The 21140-nt window shown below is 35.0% G+C and overlaps 2 protein-coding genes across 4 annotated transcripts; one reads left to right on the top strand and one right to left on the bottom strand.

Moving 5' to 3' along the window:
• Positions 1 to 2787: 2787 nt before the first annotated feature.
• On the top strand, positions 2788 to 14388 carry LOC100795142 (helicase-like transcription factor CHR28). 3 transcript variants are annotated; one of them, XM_041013203.1, is made up of 12 exons: positions 2788 to 2923; positions 4808 to 4991; positions 5073 to 5725; positions 6382 to 6453; positions 6531 to 6608; positions 6700 to 7603; positions 8334 to 8464; positions 11417 to 11638; positions 12389 to 12982; positions 13237 to 13446; positions 13804 to 13862; positions 13984 to 14055. In XM_041013203.1, the coding sequence occupies exons 2-11, from the start codon at positions 4877 to 4879 to the stop codon at positions 13837 to 13839; spliced, it is 3015 nt and encodes a 1004-aa protein (XP_040869137.1). In that variant the 5' UTR covers positions 2788 to 2923; positions 4808 to 4876; the 3' UTR covers positions 13840 to 13862; positions 13984 to 14055. The 3 variants fall into 3 exon arrangements, with proteins under 3 accessions (XP_040869137.1, XP_006605832.1, XP_003555190.1); XM_006605769.3 differs by lacking the exon at positions 13804 to 13862 and having other exon boundaries at positions 13984 to 14388; XM_003555142.5 differs by lacking the exons at positions 2788 to 2923; positions 13804 to 13862 and adding an exon at positions 2940 to 3101 and having other exon boundaries at positions 13984 to 14388.
• A 2059-nt stretch (positions 14389 to 16447) lies between these two features.
• LOC100775638 (protein ASPARTIC PROTEASE IN GUARD CELL 2) lies at positions 16448 to 18450 on the bottom strand. The gene has a single exon (XM_003555776.5). It carries the CDS (start codon positions 18086 to 18088, stop codon positions 16667 to 16669), a length of 1422 nt encoding a protein of 473 aa, XP_003555824.1. The 5' UTR covers positions 18089 to 18450; the 3' UTR covers positions 16448 to 16666.
• Between the last annotated feature and the right edge of the window lie 2690 nt (positions 18451 to 21140).

Consider the following 21140-nt stretch of genomic DNA (forward strand, 5'->3'; position numbering starts at 1 on the left):
TATTTTTAAGAAAAAAACTGACAATTTTTTTAATTTTAAAATTCAAACTACTCCAATTTTCTATTGGCTTTCTTTATACCGTCTAACTTTTTATTATAATTTTAATAAACTATCAATTAACTATAAACCAAAATTTTAAAATATTTGTTATGAGATTCATACTTGTTAATGATTATACCGAATAAAGTAAATTTTTAATCCTTTTAAGTATCAACATAATAAACTAACTATTGTAATAAACTAACTATTGTTATTTAGAATGAACAATATTTTTAAATTTAAGATTTCAGACTATCTCACTATTTTCTTAGTTTTTTTTTCTTAAATAAATCAATGTTACTTAAATATTATCATTTCTTTTTGTTTTTAAAATCCCAAACTATCTCACTACTTCATTTATTTATTCTGAAAAGTTAGAAATGTGTTTTTTTTTTTATAAAAAAATACAGGAATTATTTCCCAACAATAAAATAAATATACAATAATTTATACAGTGAAAAGTAAATGAATGAAAATTATAAATTTGATTGGATTGGTTGAAGACTTTTTTTTTTTTTTTTACATTGTTGAAAATCCCATTTAGCTTGATTGACAGCTAAGTATGACAACAAGGTGGGTAATGAATGAGTTTAACTCTTCTAGTATGTGTTCGTGTAAAAGATGGAGGCAGATTCAAGTTTAAAATTTTAATATTCATCCTCGACCCATTTTGTGTTTTACTGGGTTCGGGAAATGCACGGGTAACCCATCACGCCATTATAATTTATAAATTTACTTATATTTTTTAAACAAAATATATATTAAGTATTTAATTATTTTTTATTCAAACACTTTATAAAAATAATAAATAACAACAAAATTAAATAGAAAAAATATGAATTAAATTATATTTTTAGTTAAATGTATAATTTTAAGTTTGTTATTTGATTGTTATCATAATTTAAATTGTTTAACTGTTAAATTAATTAATTTATATTTTAAAAAATTACAGTCGCAATTTTGTTGTTGCATCGTTGGCAGTGTGGATTTGAATCTTAAAAAAAAACCAAGATTTAGATTTCAGTATTTTATTATAACTTCTAAGTGTCAATGGTTGAATGGGTGTGGCCATATGGTTTGTTGGGATGTACCAAATCTTAACACGAATGAAAAGTTATGCTATCTTATAAATAAAAGATATCATAATAATTAGAATAATTGTAAAATTATTTTTTACATTCAGTGAAAAATATAATAATTTTAGGTTGCAACAATTGCAATTTGCATCACAACAACCGGAATGCTCTCAATTGCAACATCAACCACAAATTAAAACGATGATATGTCATAATAAAACAAATTTTATAGGTACGGATATAGGTATGATAGGTAGTTAGACACCATCGTCGTTCTTATTATTGTTCTTGTTTAAAAAGTGGGGTTAATATTCATATCCGAATAAAGCATGTATTACCTGTGGACTTGAGGTTCGGTTCGTTTCTATGTATACTGTTATGTATCAGTCATTTTTTCTAACAAATATAATGGGGCTTGCAACTTTCTCTCACCCCATGGGTCTACATTAGCCGATTGAAAACAACTTAAACTGTCGTTAGCCTCTTTTTAGCGCCAACAATATCCATAATTTAATGATGTCATTTTTTAGTACAAAAGCATGATTCATCATTATTAAATTTAAAGTGAAAAAAAATACAATAGTAACAACAAAATACTTTTTTATTATGTGAGGTTGACTTTATAGATCAAATTATATCATTAAAGTTAGTTAAAAACCTAATTTATATATATATATATATATATATATATATATATATTATCGTAGATCTTTTTTAACAAACTATCTTTAATATCTTTATTGATGCTCCTAGTGACTTGTGTCAAACCACTCTAACATGAGATTATAGTATGATATGGAATGAAATGAGAATCTTTCTTTTTAGAGTTAGTGATATAGATCTAAATATCTACAAACATAACAATGAGAAAAAAAGCGGTTAGTTTCCACAAATCAAAGATGATTTTATCTCTCTCTATATGAAATAATACAAATAATCTTTAACTTTTTAATTGAGGCTCTTAAACAATGGTCTTTCACATAAGATATGACATTATTGAAAAAGATAAACACAATATCGTTCACATTTCTCATGCAAGGATCAATGGTAAGTTTTCAATAATCAAAGATGGTTTTATCCATACATGTAACAACACAAATAACCATTATCTTGTGGAATTGAGGATCTTAAAGGATGAACTTTGCATAAGGCAGGAGATTATTAAAAAAGACGAAGATGTTATTGTCCACACTTTTCATGGAGACTCGCTTGTCTCCTATACTTGTCTTCTCTTTTATCATTCAGATATAAGATTTTGTTTTAATTTATCCTATTATTTTTTTGTCTTCGAATAATCAGCTTAATGAAGTGTTTATTAAAAAAAATGTTTCTCATGCAAGTACATATATATAAGTTGATTTTATCATCAAAGAGGAAAATAGTTAAACTATTTTTCCATATAAATTATAACCTACTTTTATAAATTAAAAAATATTTTAAACTATTTTCATATTCTTTCACAAACAACTATATATTTCATTACAATCAATTTTTATATGTTTTGAAAAATAAAACAACAAGTAAATTACTACATACAGTATTAATTATTTATAAAAGTAAATTACTGCAAATTTTATTTAACTTAAATATATTTATTAATGAAATTATTTTTTGAAAGTAAAGTTAAAAGTTAACTTGTTAAGGGACTTTAAAAAAATTTAATTTGTCAAGGTGTACAAATAGTACTACATAAGAGGAGGAAAAAAAAAAAAAAACCTGGACGTAAGACAGTGGCACAAGTCTGAGTCGTGAATAATCGTTGTTGTCGAAGTTTAATCTCTCATTCCGTGTTTTCCCCAGATTTATGCGTAAGTGAACTCCCACTCCCTCCAACCTCTGTCGTTTTTATCTTCTTTTTACTATTCCGCTACTGCGTTTTGGTTTCAAACTAGAGAGAACCCTAGTCTCTGTGAATGCTCAACTGCTTTCTCCTTCAATTTCTTCCCCAAAGATCGCTTCTTTTTGACACATTTCTCAAATCAAAAGGCAATCATCAACTACTCACTCACAATTCCTCGTTTCCTATCTTTTATTTTTCTCCAATGGTTGAGGTTTTGGTGGTTTTGCACGTTTCGAATTTTGGTTCCGCTCTTCCCTTTGCAATGTGGTTGATCTGCTTTCGATGTTTATTTTCGTTGGTGTTTGTGTGTGTGTGTTTTTACAATTGTCGTTATGGATTTCTTCAATGGTGGAAATACATGTACTTTTTTTAATGGGTGGAAAGACATGTGTTTATAGTTTATGCATAGTGGTCGTGTATATGTTAGTTGTAATTGTGTTTGTTTGCGTTTTAATATGGATTTCAGAACAATTTGGTGATGTACTTTTGTTAGAATTGATTGATGATAGGGTGGCAGACTTATAGATAAGAGGAGGAAAAGGAATTTGATTTTGGTATTACTCAAGGAGAATTTCCGTAGGTCTTTAACTGATTGTTTTGATTTGATGTCTACTTGCGAGTTTAATATGTAGTTGGTTGGAAAGGTCTTTTAAGATAGATGGATGAATGATACAAAATGTCATAGTTCATACTGCCTTTGCTGTGGGACTGTTAATGCTGTTTTGGGGGCATTTATTTATTTACTAATAATATTTAATGAAAATAGATGGATGTTGTTTTTGATGTTTTTTCCTTCAATCTAAGTCACAATATATTGTTAATTGTTTTGCAATATTTGTTCTCTTCTGTTAGCAAAATTTATTTTTATCTGATAAAGAATTTTGAAAATGGAACCCATTTGCTTCAACACTTTTCCAAGGGTTGCTCTGATAATGTATTGATATTTATGTGGTCATTGTGGTGTTATACTTCCCTTTCTTTCCCCCTCCCATTTATTGGTTGGATTTACATGAAAAGGAATAATGAGATCGATGATCAAATTTTTGTAATCTCTTAATTGTGTTTGCTTGTTTTAAAAAATTGGGAATTATGGATCAAGGCGTACCCTCAGGTGGGTTGCTACAAGATAAATGCTATTTTCCTTTAATGTGATTCACGCTGTATTTATTTATTTATTTGTTTAATTTTTCCCCTTACATTGTTAATGAATATTTGTTTAATAAGGAAGCTGGAATATGGTTCAAGTTTCAAGTAGATGCTTCACAATGTGGGCCATATTCATCATTTCACCAATAGAACTAATTTTGTTCTCTTTTAGGGGATTGAGTTTCTGATTTAATATCAAAGCCCAATATAACAGCTATGAGTGAAGGTGTTTTCGTTTGGGAAGCTTTATCCATAGTAGTCAATAGTGCGGTATAGCAGCGCTATAGTGGGATAGTGGAGTGGAGCAACCCTGGGTCGATTAGTGTAGTGGTTTCTAACAATGGTCGTAGTGGCTGCAGTAGCGGCTGTAATAGTGTCTTTTCGCACACTATAGTGACACTATCATGATAGACTTAAAAAACCCTGGAACATCAATGTTTTTTTTTTTGGGATTTTTTTAACTTCATTACCATGTTCTTATTGCTCGTAGATTGATGGTGATTGTGTGACTTATTATTTATCATGAATTTCTTTAATTTTAGTTTTATTTTTTCAGTATTTATATGTGTAGTGTATAGCTTATTAAAATAACAGTCATCCCGCTTCCTACTATAACATTTTCAGATTTAGCTTTATAACTATTAACTATGGAGTTATCATTTGTTGTCATGTGGAATGGGATGTTCATGATACCTTTTTACTACAGGTTGGCTCAGCATTTTAATGGTTCTGTTTCTTGGGTGGCTGAGGAAAGAGAATTTCTTATTTTGATTTCATGGACAGCCAGAATGGGTGTATATATATTAGTTCGTCAGATGATGACTTGGAGGAGATAGAAGATCCAAGGAGGACTCTTCCGCAATGGGCTACTAATACAGAGAAGAGTTCATGTGTGTGATCTTTAGTAAAAGCTCCCTTTTAAAATATTTTTTTAGAATTAGTAATCATCGTACATGTAATATTATGTGCAGATAATGGTGGATGGTCTAGGCGGGATAGTTCTTCAAGAGGGGCAAATAGTTCAAACCCAAGCTCTTCTAATGTTTATAATCATTCACAAGTTAAGCCTCAAACCCTGCCCGTGTCCAGCACCAATACACTGAACCATAGAATTGCACGAAGAGATGAACCTTCCTACCATGCCCTGAATGGAAACACAAGTCAGCAACAGACCGTTAGTTCCCGAATTTCAAATATTCATGGTGCAGATTATGAGAAAATGTCATCTCAGCAAGCTTTCAAGAGGACCCTTCCGTCATCTCTTCAACCTTCTGCAACAAGGGCTCTTCCTTCTTCATTTGCATCAGACAGCAGATTAAGAAACTTAAAAGATAACGCGAGCAGTAGTCAACTTCATGATGCATATAAGAATCGTCCCCATGGAGTAGGACCTAGCACGTCCAGTGACAGGGGCTACATTCGTGAAAATTTTGGCAGGGGCTATGATGAAGATCGTTTCTTGTATCAAAATGGTGGGAATAGGATTCTTCCTTCACCTTTGATGCTCGGAAAGGTTATATCTCCACAGTTTGCTACTTCTAGTGAATCTGCGTATCGTTCTGGAGCAGGTGATGAAAGGGCTGCTGAAAGTGATGAGAGACTAATTTATGAGGCAGCATTGCAGGTATTACATTCTGTTTATCATTGTGCTTGTAGATTTAACTCCTTAAATTCTTTAAGTTGTATGCAGAAGATATTTCCTCTGTTAAGTTTGAGTGGAAATCATTTAATGAAAGTTATTTCCTTAAGTAAGAAGCTTTGTTTGGGATTTATATGTGATGTGTTGCCAAAATTGATTCCTTTGGGAGATTTGTTTTGGTTGTTGAGATTTTGAATTTAAGATGCAGTGCTCCTGGATATAAAAGTGGTGAAGCTGGTTCTCTCCCTCTTTTATCATTTTCTTCATTTTTGGTGTTCAGTGTCAATTTTCTTTCTTAAAAGTTGTTTAATCCTTTACATGCTTGTCAGGTTGTTAGAATTGTTTTTGATTTGAGGGTATTAAAATTATTATTCTTCTATCATGGTGGTATAGTAGGAGTTAATTCTCCGGAAATACACTATTTAATATTGAGTTACAATTAGTCCTAAAGTAAAACGATTAAACCTAATGTTGAGTATCACATGCTTTGGTGTTTAATGTTATGCTTTATGCTTTATCAATGTTTGTCCTGTATTAATGTGGTTTGTGGAAGGTGCTTTGAAGATTATATTTTTAGTGCTTGTGTGTGTGTTATAGTCATAGAGACTCAATATTGTCAATTGTGAATTTGGTTATCGCAGGATATCAGTCAACCTAAAACAGAATATGACTTACCTGCTGGTGTATTGTCTGTCTCTCTTCTGAGACATCAGGTATTAAGGCTTGTCTATTAAATTGCTTTTATCATTTCTGTTCTGGGCCATTTATTTGTTATCACTTTGTATTTCAGAAAATTGCATTGGCTTGGATGCTTCAGAAGGAAACCAAGAGTTTGCATTGCTTGGGGGGGATTTTGGCTGATGATCAGGTCAATATTTGATGATAAATTTTTTAATCAATGACTCTTTACATTTAATTCTGAGTTTTGTTACCTGAACATCAAAACCTTGTTCAAGCAGGGCCTTGGAAAGACAATTTCGATGATTTCCCTCATCCTGGCACAGAGGACATTACAGTCAAAATCGAAAATAGATGATACATGCAGTCATAAAACTGAAGCTTTGAATTTGGACGATGATGATGACAATGGTAGTGTTGATGTGGAAAAGCATAAAAATAGCGAAGAATCTGATGATATAAAACCTAGTAGAGAACCAAGCAGTTCAACACAGGCACCTGGTAGAAAAAGGCCAGCTGCTGGTACACTAGTTGTCTGCCCTGCTAGTGTTCTTCGACAGTGGGCCAGGGAACTCGATGAAAAAGTTGGAGATGAAAAGCTTTCTGTTTTGGTTTATCATGGGGGCAGTAGGACAAAGGATCCTGTTGAGCTCGCAAAATTTGATGTGGTTCTAACAACATACTCTATTGTGACTAATGAAGTTCCCAAACAACCATTAGTTGAGGAGGATGATATTGATGAAAAAATGGGGGAAAGATTTGGGTTATCCTCTGAGTTTTCTGTTAGTAAAAAGAGGAAAAAGCCATTTAATGGAAATAAGAAGAGTAAAAAAGGTGGAAAGGGAATTGACAGTTCTTCTATTGAATGTGGTTCTGGTCCTCTTGCCAAAGTTGGTTGGTTTAGGGTTATTCTTGATGAGGCTCAAACGATAAAGAATCATAGAACTCAGGTGGCTAGAGCTTGCTGCAGCCTTAGAGCCAAAAGAAGGTGGTGCTTATCTGGAACTCCTATTCAAAATACTATTGATGATTTGTATAGCTACTTTAGGTTCCTAAAGTATGATCCTTATGCTGTATACAAATCATTCTACAATACAATAAAAGTTCCAATATCCAAAAATACTATTCAAGGTTACAAGAAACTTCAAGCAGTTTTAAGGGCCATAATGCTACGTCGTACAAAAGGTGAATTTCTTATATTCCGATTGCTCATGTCCTGACTGATAGATTGTGTTTTACCTTTTTGCTGGCATGGTATGGGTTTTCAGAGTCCTTGCGATATTCTCACTGATCTCCTCTTAAGTATAGTCATCATTTAGATAATTTTTCTTCAATGTTTTTCTTTATTTCATCATGTTTGACATTTGATACTAGTGTACTACCATTCCAGTATCAGCAGAAATTCATTCTTGTATAGGACGTCTTCTGATAAGTACGTCATGATCTACCTGGAATAATGTAAAGTATACTGTTTTCTCAAAGAATCAGATAAAACTGTCATTCATGAACCTGTAAAGAGTTCTAAGAGGGTTGCAAAGTCTCTTTCCATAATTTTGATAAATTTGGCTGTGGCTTCTGGGGCAATATTGACACCATATTTGTATTTGGTGTCAGTTTTCTTTTGTTGTTATTTTCTCCCTCCCTGAAAATTTTCCATGAGAGAATGCTAGACATATGTTTATATTTTTATATACCAGTAAAAATAGAAAAAAAAATACTTTAGTAATTGCATACGTACAGGGGATACCCCTATAGGCCTAAGCAGGAAGAGCCTTGACTTTCAAATGAGAATTTGACGTCTCACACCCATTTGATATGGGGACTACTCATTCCTTCGATTTGGATTTCAGCGTCAAATATGGGATGAGTATTGGTCTCTTCTATTTTATAATATCAATTTCTTGCATTTGTCTAGGAACTTTGCTTGATGGGAAGCCAATAATCAATTTGCCTCCCAAGACAATTGAGCTCAGTAAGGTGGATTTCTCGATTGAGGAGCGGGCATTCTACACCAAACTGGAATCAGATTCGCGTTCTCAATTTAAGGTTTACTTCCTTCAAATTTATTTTTATTAACCTGGACAATTTGTAATTATATTTTTTTGTTTCTCTTAAACAGAGCATCCAAGAATGTCCTTTTGTTAATGAGATTTTAAACCTAGTGATTAGAAACACTTTCTGATAGTGGTAAAAGTAATTGTATATCTGTAGGCAGAATGGATAGGCACTAATATTGGCAGCCTCTAGGATATATTCAACAATTTGACCTGTAGAACAGAATTTCTTCTTGTTAAAATAAGAGAAAACAGAGGGAAATTGGGTGAAAACTGTGTATCAGAGTACATGATGGATGCTCGTTTATATAGACTGATAGTAATAATTACACATAATTAGAGGAGATCAAGTTTACCCTAAATCAGATCCTATCAAATCAATTTATAATAAATGACATATTTATTCCTGATTCTCAACACTACACCTCAAGCTGAAGCTTACTAAGCTCTCAGCTTGTTACAGGAAAATAATTTTTTCCCAACAAGAACATAAACATTGAGCACCACTAAAAACAATATTTTGAAGACAACTTAGGGATCTTGGTGAAGTTGGGGAATATTGCTAGAAAGATAACATTGTCAGATAGCTGGATTACCCATCAGCCTAAGAAAATTCATGGCGAGCAAAGCAAGTTCCGACTCTCTTAAAACAAATATTTGGAAGCTTCAAACCAATATTAGTGAAGACCCAAAATTATTTAAAACTTGAAAAAGAAAATCGTGCAACTGCAAAACACGTGCAAGTGAAACAATGGCACTAGGGTTTTGAAGTCATCAAGGGAAAGAAATCGTATGTGAGCAAGCAACAATTGCAAAAGAAACACAGCAAAACCTAGGCTAAAGAGCTGGGCATGCAAAACAACTCCGATGGAGGTGAAATTGCAAGGTTAGGGTCATCCAAGGTGACTGACCTCGTCGTCAGAAGTGCGGGCAGAATGAAGCTCTAACGTGTCGTCACGTGCCAGAAACAAAATTTGTTTGGCTGGAAAACAAAGTTACAAAAGGGGCACCTCCAAAAATAAGTTGGATCGGGTCCAAAATCCAGGGTTATGGTTGCACGGGAGAGGTGACCACCATGTGCAAAGCACGACTTGAACGGATGTCGGACGTGCCACCATGCCCTGGTCAAGGGAGTTGTTTGGCTTTATGGAGAAGTGGCTTGTGGGAGTGTGTGAAGCCTCTGATAGTGACGTGCCAACCAGATTTGTGTAGATCGGCAAAAGGCAAACCGAACGGGGTAGGTGGCGGTTGGAAGGTTGCCAAAAAAGTTGCTGGATAAGTCTCCAGCAGTGGTCAGAGAAGTCGCCAAAAAAGGGGAAAAGGTAACTGGAATACGGAAACAGGTCGCTAGAAGTGTGGCAAGGGAAGGGTCCACTGGGGACAGTGGATCCTCAGCGAAACATGATTTTCGTGATTCCTTTGTCAGGCTCTAGATACCATGTTAAAATAAGAAAAAACAGAGGGAAATTGAGTGAAAGCTGTGTATTAGAGTACACCACCGATGCTTGTTTATACAGATTGATAGTAATAATTACACATAATTAGAGGAGATTACGTTTTCCCTTAATTAGATCCTATCAAATCAATTTACAATAAATGAAGTTTTTATTCCTGATTCTCAATACTTGTATTAATTTTGTTGAGATGATGGGGTTTTGGTTGGGAATGAGGACAAAAGAGCAAGAATGCTCTCTTATCTATAACTAAATTAAATCTGTTCAAGCACACAGGTGCCCCCACCCAAAACCAAGAGTAATTCTACTCTCTACTGTGATTAGAACTGTTTTTATTTAGTGGATATTTTTTACTTTTAAATTAAGCACAAATGTCAATCTAGTATAATTAATACTATATCAGTGCAGTGTGTTTGAAATACATATAAGTTAACACTTATTTATAATAAGAATAAGAATTAGATCAAGCACTAGCATAAAATAATATTACCATTTAACCCAAAGGGTTGGCGTAATGGTGTATGGGCTTGTTGCGTTCACATGTTAAGAACGATCTATTTAGCGAGATAATCCGTGTTCGATTTTGTCCGTGTGCAAAATTTTCTTGGACCAACAACAACCATGCACCACGAGCGGGATTAGTCTTTGACCTAGTGGGTTGGGGGACACTTGTGGTCTTTGACCCAGGATTAAAAAAAAAACTAATATTATCTGTTAGTAACCCTGATTAATAAAGGAAATAAATTAGAAAACATAACAAAATTAGGAAACATCTTCTAAGATTTCTTAATCCATTAGATGAAATTGATAGATATTCTAAAATCTTCTAAAATACAATTATGATATTCTGAGATATTTGGTATATACAACAAATTAACACAATGAATAAAATCTGTCTCACATTCTATTTACAAACCTCACACATAACTCCCAAACAAAAACATTACATAATCATCTTACGGTTACTAAACAGTAAACACACATACCTCCCATACTGTCCTATCATATGGTTTAGAGCATTGAGGCATGAGGACACGATATTTCTGATTGTAAAATTTTAAATTAATATAGCTGCTGTTCCGAGTCCTTACTCCTTAATTTAATAAATAATAGTGCATATGCTATCAATTTCATAATCATTGCACATCTGTTTTTGGTGATTTTTTAAAATCATGCATGATTACTAAATTGTTTCTTACTTTCATAAACATACAAAAGCTTCAATTTTGTACATATGAAAAGCATGATAAGTGCATTTCTTTCAGATCCCACCTAGTTGCATAGGTGAATCAGTCATTGGTTGTCAATAAACATACTTGATATTTAAGAAGTGCTGGGGGTGGAGATTTTTAATTTCCTGTATCTCATTCTTTGTATCTAATTTATTAATGCCTAGCATACACTTCTGCAAATTCTAGAATATTTTTGTTCAGCTGATCTTGTTTTTCTGAAGTATTGTAGATCTGATATTAAAAGGTTGTACTTTGCAGGCATATGCTGCTGCTGGGACAGTGAGCCAAAACTATGCTAATATTCTTTTAATGCTTTTACGTCTCCGACAGGCTTGTGACCACCCGCTTCTTGTTAAAGATTTTGATTCTGATCCTGTTGGGAAGGATTCTGTCGAAATGGCAAAAAATCTTCCTAGGGAAATGCTGATTAATCTTTTTAATTGTTTGGAATCAACCTTTGCTATATGTCTTGTTTGCAACGTGAGTTAAATTCAGATGTGATGTTTTTATTATTTGTTTTCTTTGTTGTAAATACAACCACTATGAATGTGATGGTACTCCAGATCCTTTTGATTATATCTAAGTTATGCTGTTTTGTTCCAATGGATATGCTTACAGTGGCCATATTTTAGGAGTGTGGTATATTTACACTCCCCATGGATGTTTACTACATTGGGTGAAGTCGAACACTTATCATCTTGGTTGCAAGAAAAGGGTGTGGTGATTATGATAGAAATGAGTTTTAAACCATAAGGGGTTCAAGTTTTTATTTTTGCAAAAATAGACATGTTTATTATCCCAGAATAATAGGAAATATTTTTAGGGGGATGCTCTTCAATGGGAAAGTTTTTAGTAGTGTAGGTAAATATCCAAAACCATCAATTGCACCTGAATGCATTTCACACTTAACTTCTCTTTTTATTTAATCTAAAGTTCAATATTGTTATCCTGCTCTTAAATATTTATTTTTTCAAGGACATGTTTTTATTTTTTGTTGTGAAGAGAAAAATTTTATTGGGATGAATAGAAAGTATTACAAGGACATGATCATCCTCTTTACCGATACCATGTTTTATTGATTGATAACCAAATCTATGTGACTTTTATTATAATTGCTTAGTTGGAATTTTAGATTTTGATTTCTCTGTTAACCCGTTATAGATGGGTTGTAAACAGTACCAATACGTTGTTAATAATTGCTCTGGTTGATATGTTTTGTGGTTTCAACAGGATCCTCCTGAAGAGCCTGTTATTACGATGTGTGGTCATGTCTTCTGTTATCAATGTGTATCAGAATATTTGACTGGTGATGATAATACGTGCCCGTCAGTTAATTGTAAAGAACTAATTGGCGATGATCTTGTTTTCTCCAAAGCTACTTTGAGGAGTTGCATCTCTGATGATGGTGGCAGTGTTAGTTTTGCAAATTCACATCTTTGTGATTATTCACTAGTGCAGCAGCGTGACTACACTTCATCTAAAATCAAAGCTGTTCTTGAGGTTCTGCAGTCAAATTGTAAATTGAAGATTTCTAGTTCTGACTTACCGAACTCCTCTGGAGGTTGTAGAGATTCACCTTCTTTGGATAATTTACATGTTGAAGACTGCGATTCAGATGTTAGGGTTACAAAACACACAAGAAGGTATTCAGAGTCCACAACTGAAGGACCAATAAAGGCTATAGTTTTTTCCCAGTGGACTAGCATGCTGGACTTAGTTGAGACATCGTTGAAACAATTTGGTATACAGTACCGGAGACTTGATGGTAGAATGACTCTGGGTGCGAGGGACAAAGCTGTTAAGGATTTCAATACTGAACCTGAGGTTTGGCCTTTCCCAACATTGTTAAAGCTGTAACTTTTTTATGCAAATCTATTAATGACACCAAGTAATATGTGAACCTATTGCTTAGTAGATGAAGTAGTATGAAATTTAATCCTCTTAATGGTTATATCAATAATGCTTGTTGCATATTTAATCAGTATGTTTTCCAACTCCTTGAACTTGAATTTTCTACTGTGTTCTAGTGTCTTAACCTTGGTAGACTTTGGTGTCTGACTAATTGAAATTTGTTTCAGATAACTGTTATGCTGATGTCACTAAAAGCAGGAAACCTTGGTTTGAATATGGTTGCTGCATGTCATGTTATTCTTTTGGATCTTTGGTGGAATCCGACAACTGAAGATCAAGCTATTGATCGAGCTCACAGAATTGGGCAAACTCGTCCTGTTACTGTGACACGAATCACTATAAAAGATACAGTTGAAGATAGGATACTGGCTCTTCAGGTTTGTATCTGTCGGTTGAGTGTTGTTTTAGGTGCCAAAATGAGTCCATATTTGGTAGACAAATTGGATTTAGGGCCATCACCAGGAGTGAGGCTCTGCAGCCAGTAGGGAAATTGCTCTGATTTATAAGTTTTGAATTGTTTTCTCTTTCACCTTTTTCCTCTCCTATTTACTATTGCTTGATTTTTAAATTCATTAAACAAAATTGACTAGTTGAAAGATGACAATTTTATGGCACAATTAGTTTTTTTCTTTTCGAACCTGTGAGTAGGGATTTATGCGATCAACAGAAGTTCTATTAAGGTTCAAGGGGAAGTTTATCTCATAATAAGTGCAAGTCACTTTTAATTTTTGTAGGTCCTTCCAAAAGATAAAGGGGAAGTTAGCAGATGAAGTCATCTTTTTTTTTTTTAAAGGTTATTTGTTTTAGTAAGCTTTGATATATTGGGGTGACAAATTTTGTGATTGGGGTGAAGATAGGATGTATCTGTCGAATGAGAAATTCTGATTTCGTTCTTGTGTTGTACTATCTGGCAGGACGACAAGAGAAAAATGGTTGCATCTGCTTTTGGGGAAGACCATGCTGGCGCGTCTGGAACTCGCCTTACAGTAGATGATCTGAAGTATCTTTTCATGGTGTAGACTCTAGACCACTCCTTGCTTGTTCTTCCCATGATGGATGATTTGAAGTTTTGTTTTGGGTGGTTTGGCATGGAGTTAGGATGGTTCTTAAGGAGGAGGGTATGACTGTTTTTTGAGTACCTGCTGACATCGGTTGCACAAGTTGGCAGGCAAGGCGAGGCTTGGTTGATCCAAGTGGTAACTTGATCTGTTTTGAAGCCCACAAGGGCATTTTTGTCCTCCAAACTGCTATGTAGCTGAAGGCTGTCTGTAAATATACTAATTAAATTATATGGCTTATGAAAATATGACCTTGTGCAACTGCCCTTTCTGTTCTAGTGTACAGTTTTCTTCATAGTCCTCAACTGTGCAGGGAAAGCATAGATTGTTTGTCTAGCTAGACACACTTTTGAATTACTGATTATTATACTGAGGAGCTAGTTGGTAGCCTCCATGCTTTGCTCTCAGCTCCGATGAAATTTGACCAAGTCAATGTGAATTCATATTTTAGAACAAATTCATAAGCTTAAATGAAACATATTATTGGTAATTTAGGATTTGGATTAAACGTAGGTTTTTTTAATTAGAAATAAATTCATTAGATAAAATTCCTTAAAATTGTGAAAAATTGAAAACTAGTAATCCAGAGGAATGACTTTTTTTCTTTTTCTTTCATATTCACCTACTCTGTACAATTGTGACAACAAATTTGACTGCTCTGTTCTCTAGTTTAGCTGTGCATATTCATTTGATGTCAATAACCATTTGATGCATGCAACTTTGAGTGTGTCTGGTTAGAAAATAACGATTTTGACTGCAGTAAAAACTTGATTTTATAAAAACATAAATGTTTGGTTAATGCCACGTAAAATTGAATTTCTCTCAAAACTGCAGTGTGACTAGAAGTGATAGAGAAAGCAATTTTTTTACGAAGATAGAGAGAAACAATTAGTTTTACTTGAAATTCAATTTTTGAACGAAATTAATTTCATTCAAAACGTACTTTGCAAGCATCGAAACACCCAAGTATTGTTACTAACATGAAGACGCAACGAAGTTTTGGGTGCACGCTGTTGAATGACTTTATCAAAATTCCTAATGACTTACCAAATTTTATGAAATTTGTAATAATATTTCTCTACTAAATCTAATCAAAAGTAGCGTATTTATGACTATATACCTGGCGGGCTATTTATTTATTTATTTATTTTTGTTGATCATAGAAAAAGATTGAACTTGAATTTGTAAATGTGTTAAGATTCCTTTTTGCTACATGCAAAGGGATTTATCAAGAACGCAAGACATTTGTTGTGGTGACTGGATTTCTTGATCGCATTCATATTTTTGGTATACTGGATCTTTAAAATGAGTACAAGTCAATAAAAGAGAATAACAATGGCATGAACGAAGAACAAGACTCTGCTTAAGGAAGTTCCTATCTGTTGATATTAACTGTACTGCATTGGACATTAGGTAGAAATATCAAATACAGCAAAGGCTTCTGACAAATATTGACGAAATAACAATGAGGGTATCAAAAACTGATGACTTTGTCAAGTGCTTTTTCTGAAGCAGTGTCTAAGCAAGAAAAAAAAAATGCAAAAGTATATCCTATATGATCTTAATCTCTGATCAAAGCGTCCATTACTTGAGTCCCTTCCTTTCACCAATTTTCACCAACAGGGTCTTACTTTATGGTGGGCCTATAAAGTGCTAACAAAGCCATAGGACTGGACAAGAGAAGTATCATTGTCACCGCTAAAATTACCACATTGATGTGAATGGGACATGTAAGTATTTGTGTTTGGTGCGAATAATCAACCACATTAAGGAATAAAAAGAAAAAAAGACAACAGATATTTATCTTAATAATCTTAGATCCCTCAAAAGAAAAGCAATGGGCTTGCCTTTGTAAAAGTCATTGCTCGAATGCACTCCAACTCGAGGTCCCAACAAAGGTAGACCAGAGTCCCTATTGATGGTTTCACATGTTCATAATGGTGGTGGCTCCCCTTCTCTCATGATTCAATTGCCCTAGCAGCTTTCACACTCAGAGAAAGACGAGGGAATCTGTGTATGTGAAAGAAAGAAAAAAAAGAAAAAGATGTCAGAGCAATGTCCACCCATCAGTAGTGAGACTAAATCATTTTTCCTCTTCAAATTGAGTAAAAGTGTTCTCTTGGATCCTCCTCAACATAAAGATTACTCAAATATCCAATAGAGCAAATGAACTTTTCTATGATTCTTTTGACTATGCTGAGAGTTACCCTAGGAATGTTTGACTGCTCGTTGTATATATTATAAATTATATATTATTTCCCTCCTTTAGCTTAAGCATATTGCACCGCTTTTGAATAAAAAAAGCACTACAAACTTCAAGTTCCACAAGCATTACTTTTACACATACTTTTAGCATCTCAATCAAAGCCGAAACAACTTATTATTTTAAATACAATAGTTAATTAATTACCACATGCACGACGAGCTAGTTATTTCTTTTATATGATCACGTAAACAATATAATACAATATGTGACATGACTAAGACTAACAAAATTCACATCGTGGGTTGATATACATGGCTATTACTATTACTTTACTTAACAAACATTGGGTCCAAAACCCACAAACCCATTAGCTCCATCAACCGAAATCTCAATCCCTTCTTGCTGAATGTTCCCTATGATGGAAAGCCCAGAAGAAGAAGGAGCAAACGCGAAGCAAAAACTTCCCACGTCATCCACTGGGATCAAAAAGTTCCTAGCTGGCAGGGTCAAAATAGGCCCACCCGAGAAGTAAAACGACACGGTCGGAACCCGAACCGACACAAACCCGAACAAGTCATAACACGTGTCAAAAATCGATACTCCGGAAGCCCGGGGCAGGTTTGTGGTCTGGGCAATAAAAGCATCCCGGAAAGCCTCATACGCCGCCGTCGGAAGCCGTGTCACGGCGGTGCCTGTGTCCATAACAACCCCTCCATCGCCCAATTCGGATAATTTAAAGACATCTTCGGATATGGGTACCCGCAATCCTCCAACTCCCAGACCCGAAAGTCCTACGTAATAAAAACTCTGGGCTCTCGGATTGTGGATCAGGGGAACCCATGCAGCACCTACGGGTACTGCCTCTCGTCCGAATTGTAATAATCCGGACGATTGGATTCCCCTGCTGACTAGACAATAACTAAAGGTGCCGCCGGCCTGGCCTCCGAGTTGACCCACGAAAGACATGGGCCCACTTCCGAGGCCCAAGAGACCGGCGGCGCCAACGAACATTCCCTGGTTGTGGTGGCCGCACCCGATGGCCACGTTTCTGATTAGGGTTCGCCCGAACGTGAGTGTCTCGAGGGCGAGTGTGCCTTTAGTGTAGGAGCCGTCTCCGTAGGAAACTTCGTAGCGGCACCGCCCCTCGTGGCAGCCGGCGTTGTCGACGTGGCTGCAGACGGTGGAGGCGCAGGAGACGCCGGCGTAGGAGGAGGAATCGGCGGGGTTGAAAACGGGGTCGGATTGGTGGTAGCATTGGGTGCAGGGCTCGCATTGGACCCATATAATGTCGCTGCCTGAGTCGATGACAACGTATTGGTTTCGAGGTGGGCTTCCAACTCCGATTCTCACGAAGTATTCTCCGCTTCCTTGCTCCATGCCGGAAACCACGTCCGACCCGAATGCCTCCTCGGCGTAGGTGGGTTTTCCGGCGGCCAGATGGCGGCGGAGGGCGGCGACCCTTTTGGTGTCTCGCTGCATTCGTGCATTGAATCGGGTTCGGTGGTCGTGGGAGGTGTTAAACGTGGGGACTTTGTCTCTGTGAACTAGCTTCAGTTTATATTTTGCCGGTGAAGATGCTTCGGTGGCAATGTTGAGTTTTTGGTGTTGGAGGTGTTTGTAGGTATTTGTTGGGTTGAGTTTGGTTTCTGTGAGGATTTGTTTGACATTGAGTTGTTGGAAATGAGGGTATGATATTATGTTGTGGGAAGTAGAGGTGGTAAGAAGGAGTGAGAAGAGAAGCAGAACTGTGAACATGGTGTGTTGTTGTTGGTGTGATGATGGGAATGTGTGTTGTGTGTTGTATGGGGAGTGGGAGTGAGGGATTTATTTGGTTGGGTTTTGGGAGTGTGGAGAGGGAAAAAGGGGTTTGTTTACTGTAAAAATAATTGTGTGGAGAAGTTTCTGTTTTTGTAGCTTACTGTTTGGAATGATTTATTTGAGTTTGAGAGGGTGAGTGGAAAAAAAGGACATGCATCTCTGACACTCAGAGTGGTGTTGAGGGGTGAGTGGTGAGTTACAGCAAGATGGAAAGGTAGTTGGTGGTGGTGCCACCTAATATTTTTGTTAAGGGATTTGATATTGTAAAAATCATGGTTATTAACTTTTGATTCTTGTATATTCATTGTGCATGTTTTGTCTTTACCTACTTTTTTTTTTTCTCTTTTATTCACCTGCTGTTTGGCTACTACATTTTTACATTGTGTGTACTACAAGTGCTCAATGGCCAAATGACCGACCGATAGTGTGCTTGTTTTGCATTTTTTTTAAACTTTTATTTGAAAATGTTGTCTTTCATTTACTCATGATGTTATTGTTATCTCTTTAGTACTAAGATTAACTTGTGGCATGGTTTTGGGGGAAAAGGAAGGGCCCTTGGAGGGAAAGAAAGGAGCAACCAGATGTGAGTGTCTATGTGACCCTTTTTTTGGGTCACGCCAACATGATCTGTTTAATAGGAAGAGAAAGAAGGATTAGTGAATACTGTTGTGTGGGGAAGAAAGTGATCAAGTACATTGGCATTTGGTACTCATTGTATTTGATTACATTAGATTAGATACGGTAAAGTTGCAAGAAATTTCGTAGTCAAAAAAAGAAGGAACGAAGGGTAGGTACACTAACAAAAATTGCCATATATTACACACAAATATGATTTCCAGATATTTTCAAGATAAGAAAGAAATTAAGCCTCCGAGTTAATATGCCAGATGAAATGGAAATTAAGTATCCTAAAAGATACTGTTATTAAATCTATTGGCAAAATGAAAAACAAATATATGTTATCAAATTATCATGTAATAAGCCGAATTTCAAGCCACATTACTGAAACTCCATAAATTGTTTACACCAGCTTGCCCATTTGTAGTACGGCATTATTAAATTGAATTGTTGTACAGTGTACTGTATTTTTAATTTGCACTAACAGTGCCAGAATGTGAAACTGTGTTGTTGGTTGAAGGTGCGTTGATGTACAATAGAAGAAATAGGAATTATTAGTTGTGGAATACACAGGCTTAACTTTTCCATCAATGATTTGCAAAAAGTAGAAGAATTTTTTTTGGATTCCAAGCATTATTTCATTTGTTGAGCTCTGTTTATGCATGTAACGTGTATTATGTATCACGTTTATATTACAAGCATTCATGCAATGTCACTGTTCTTTTCCCTGTTTGGGTTTACTAAGAGGGAATTAGGAGGAACTTAATTACTTTATTATTGACTAGGATATGCGCCAGCTTTGCAGTTTTGCTTTCAGCTTAATTTAAATAAAGACTAAAGACGAAGAACTTCTTCTTTCTCTCTTTTCTTCAGTCTCTAATCCAGATATCCAATGCGTTCCTCGAATAGCGTGAAGCTTCAAAAGTGAAAGACTTCGATTTTTGTTTTTATTTTAAAGAGAATATTATTATGAAATATTGATTTTATAATATTAGCCTTTTTAATGGAAACTTTCAATGGCCTTTGGGTACACTAATAAAGAAAAAAAGAACACGAACAAGTGACCCACCAAGTGTGATGCTAGTCAAATAATTCTGATTTTTTTTTCACGTATCAATTCTTACACTTATTTTATACCTATTTTTATTTCTCAGTACACAATAATTATCACATTTATTGTAAACCTTCAAATAATATCTTTGATTCTTCCAGATAACAAAAAAAAATCAACGCGATGTTAGATTTCTAATCAAAGGTGATGTTCTTTTAATAACCAACCTCTGTTTCCATAAAATATAATTTAGAAAACAATCGCAACCTCTGTTTCCATAATGCTTCTAAAAGGCTTCCCCTCTTCCCCCCACTTTTTGGTGGGCAAATTCTAAAATGCCAGTGGATACATAGCCACTGGAAACAGTACCTAATGATTCCATCAAATATTGGTGATGTTGGTGTGGTTAAAAGGACATGCACGCGTGATGTGAGGGGCAGTTGGGTAAAGGACAATATATTTGGAAACGAGACACAAAAAAGAGTGAAAGGTGCATATATTATACTACACAACATGTTTGTTCTACAAGCATATGTATGTGCATGTCCATATATACATGTAAGAATTAATACAATAATTGAACAACATGGATGTCTAAGACTCTATGTCTATATTTGTGTGAGCCTTAAATCAGCACAACCACAATCATGGTCGTTCAGTGGAACAAGTAACCGTGCATTTCTCTCTTTAAAGAAGAACTTTGCAATTCGTCAGAGCCCAACACTGAGAAAGTGTTTCAGTGGAATTGTGGGACGAAGGGCACAGAAAGATAACAACAACCAACTTAGGTTAGTCTTAATTTGTTATAACAAAACTTCTCGGATTTTGATCATTAATGGTCTAAACTCCTAAACTCCTTTCCCATACATTGACTCACTAATTTTGAACCGAATAAAAACAATGAATCTCTTGAATCATGAAGGACTATTACCCATATTTTCAAAAGCAATTCTAGCATACCAGCAAGAGCTTGTTTAGACTTTTTTTTAAAAAAAAAAATTCTTTGGTATTATTTGTAAGGTATTGCCTAGTTATTTCACATTATATATATGTTGGTTGAAAAGTGATGTTTCTTTTCTTGCCTAAACCGTGCTTCTATTGCGATTAATTGATAAAATACAAGTTAAAATTATATTAAAGTTCACATCACCTTTTTCCCCCCTTAATAAGTGGGTTGCTAGTTTAAAAGTAGATTGTTTTCTTTTACACATTTGATATTATTAAAAAAAAACTCTAAAATGGCGGCTGAGCTCATCCTGGCATGACAATATTTGGCAGCTAATATTGATTGGAGTATAGGCAACATAGGGTTAGGAACTC

Source organism: Glycine max, chromosome 20 (genome assembly GCF_000004515.6).
Source record: "Glycine max cultivar Williams 82 chromosome 20, Glycine_max_v4.0, whole genome shotgun sequence".
Classification (NCBI taxonomy): domain Eukaryota; kingdom Viridiplantae; phylum Streptophyta; class Magnoliopsida; order Fabales; family Fabaceae; genus Glycine; species Glycine max.

What these genes read in the sequence shown, in the direction of transcription:
- LOC100795142 (XM_006605769.3), top strand. Translation starts at nt 4,877, where the DNA reads ATGGACAGCCAGAATGGGTGTATATATATTAGTTCGTCAGATGATGAC. An exon ending in TAATACAGAGAAGAGTTCAT is followed by an intron (nt 4,992 to 5,072) that starts GTGTGTGATCTT and finishes TATTATGTGCAG; the next exon opens with ATAATGGTGGATGGTCTAGG. An exon ending in ATTTCAATACTGAACCTGAG is followed by an intron (nt 12,983 to 13,236) that starts GTTTGGCCTTTC and finishes AATTTGTTTCAG; the next exon opens with ATAACTGTTATGCTGATGTC.
- LOC100775638 (XM_003555776.5), bottom strand. Translation starts at nt 18,088, where the DNA reads ATGTTCACAGTTCTGCTTCTCTTCTCACTCCTTCTTACCACCTCTACT.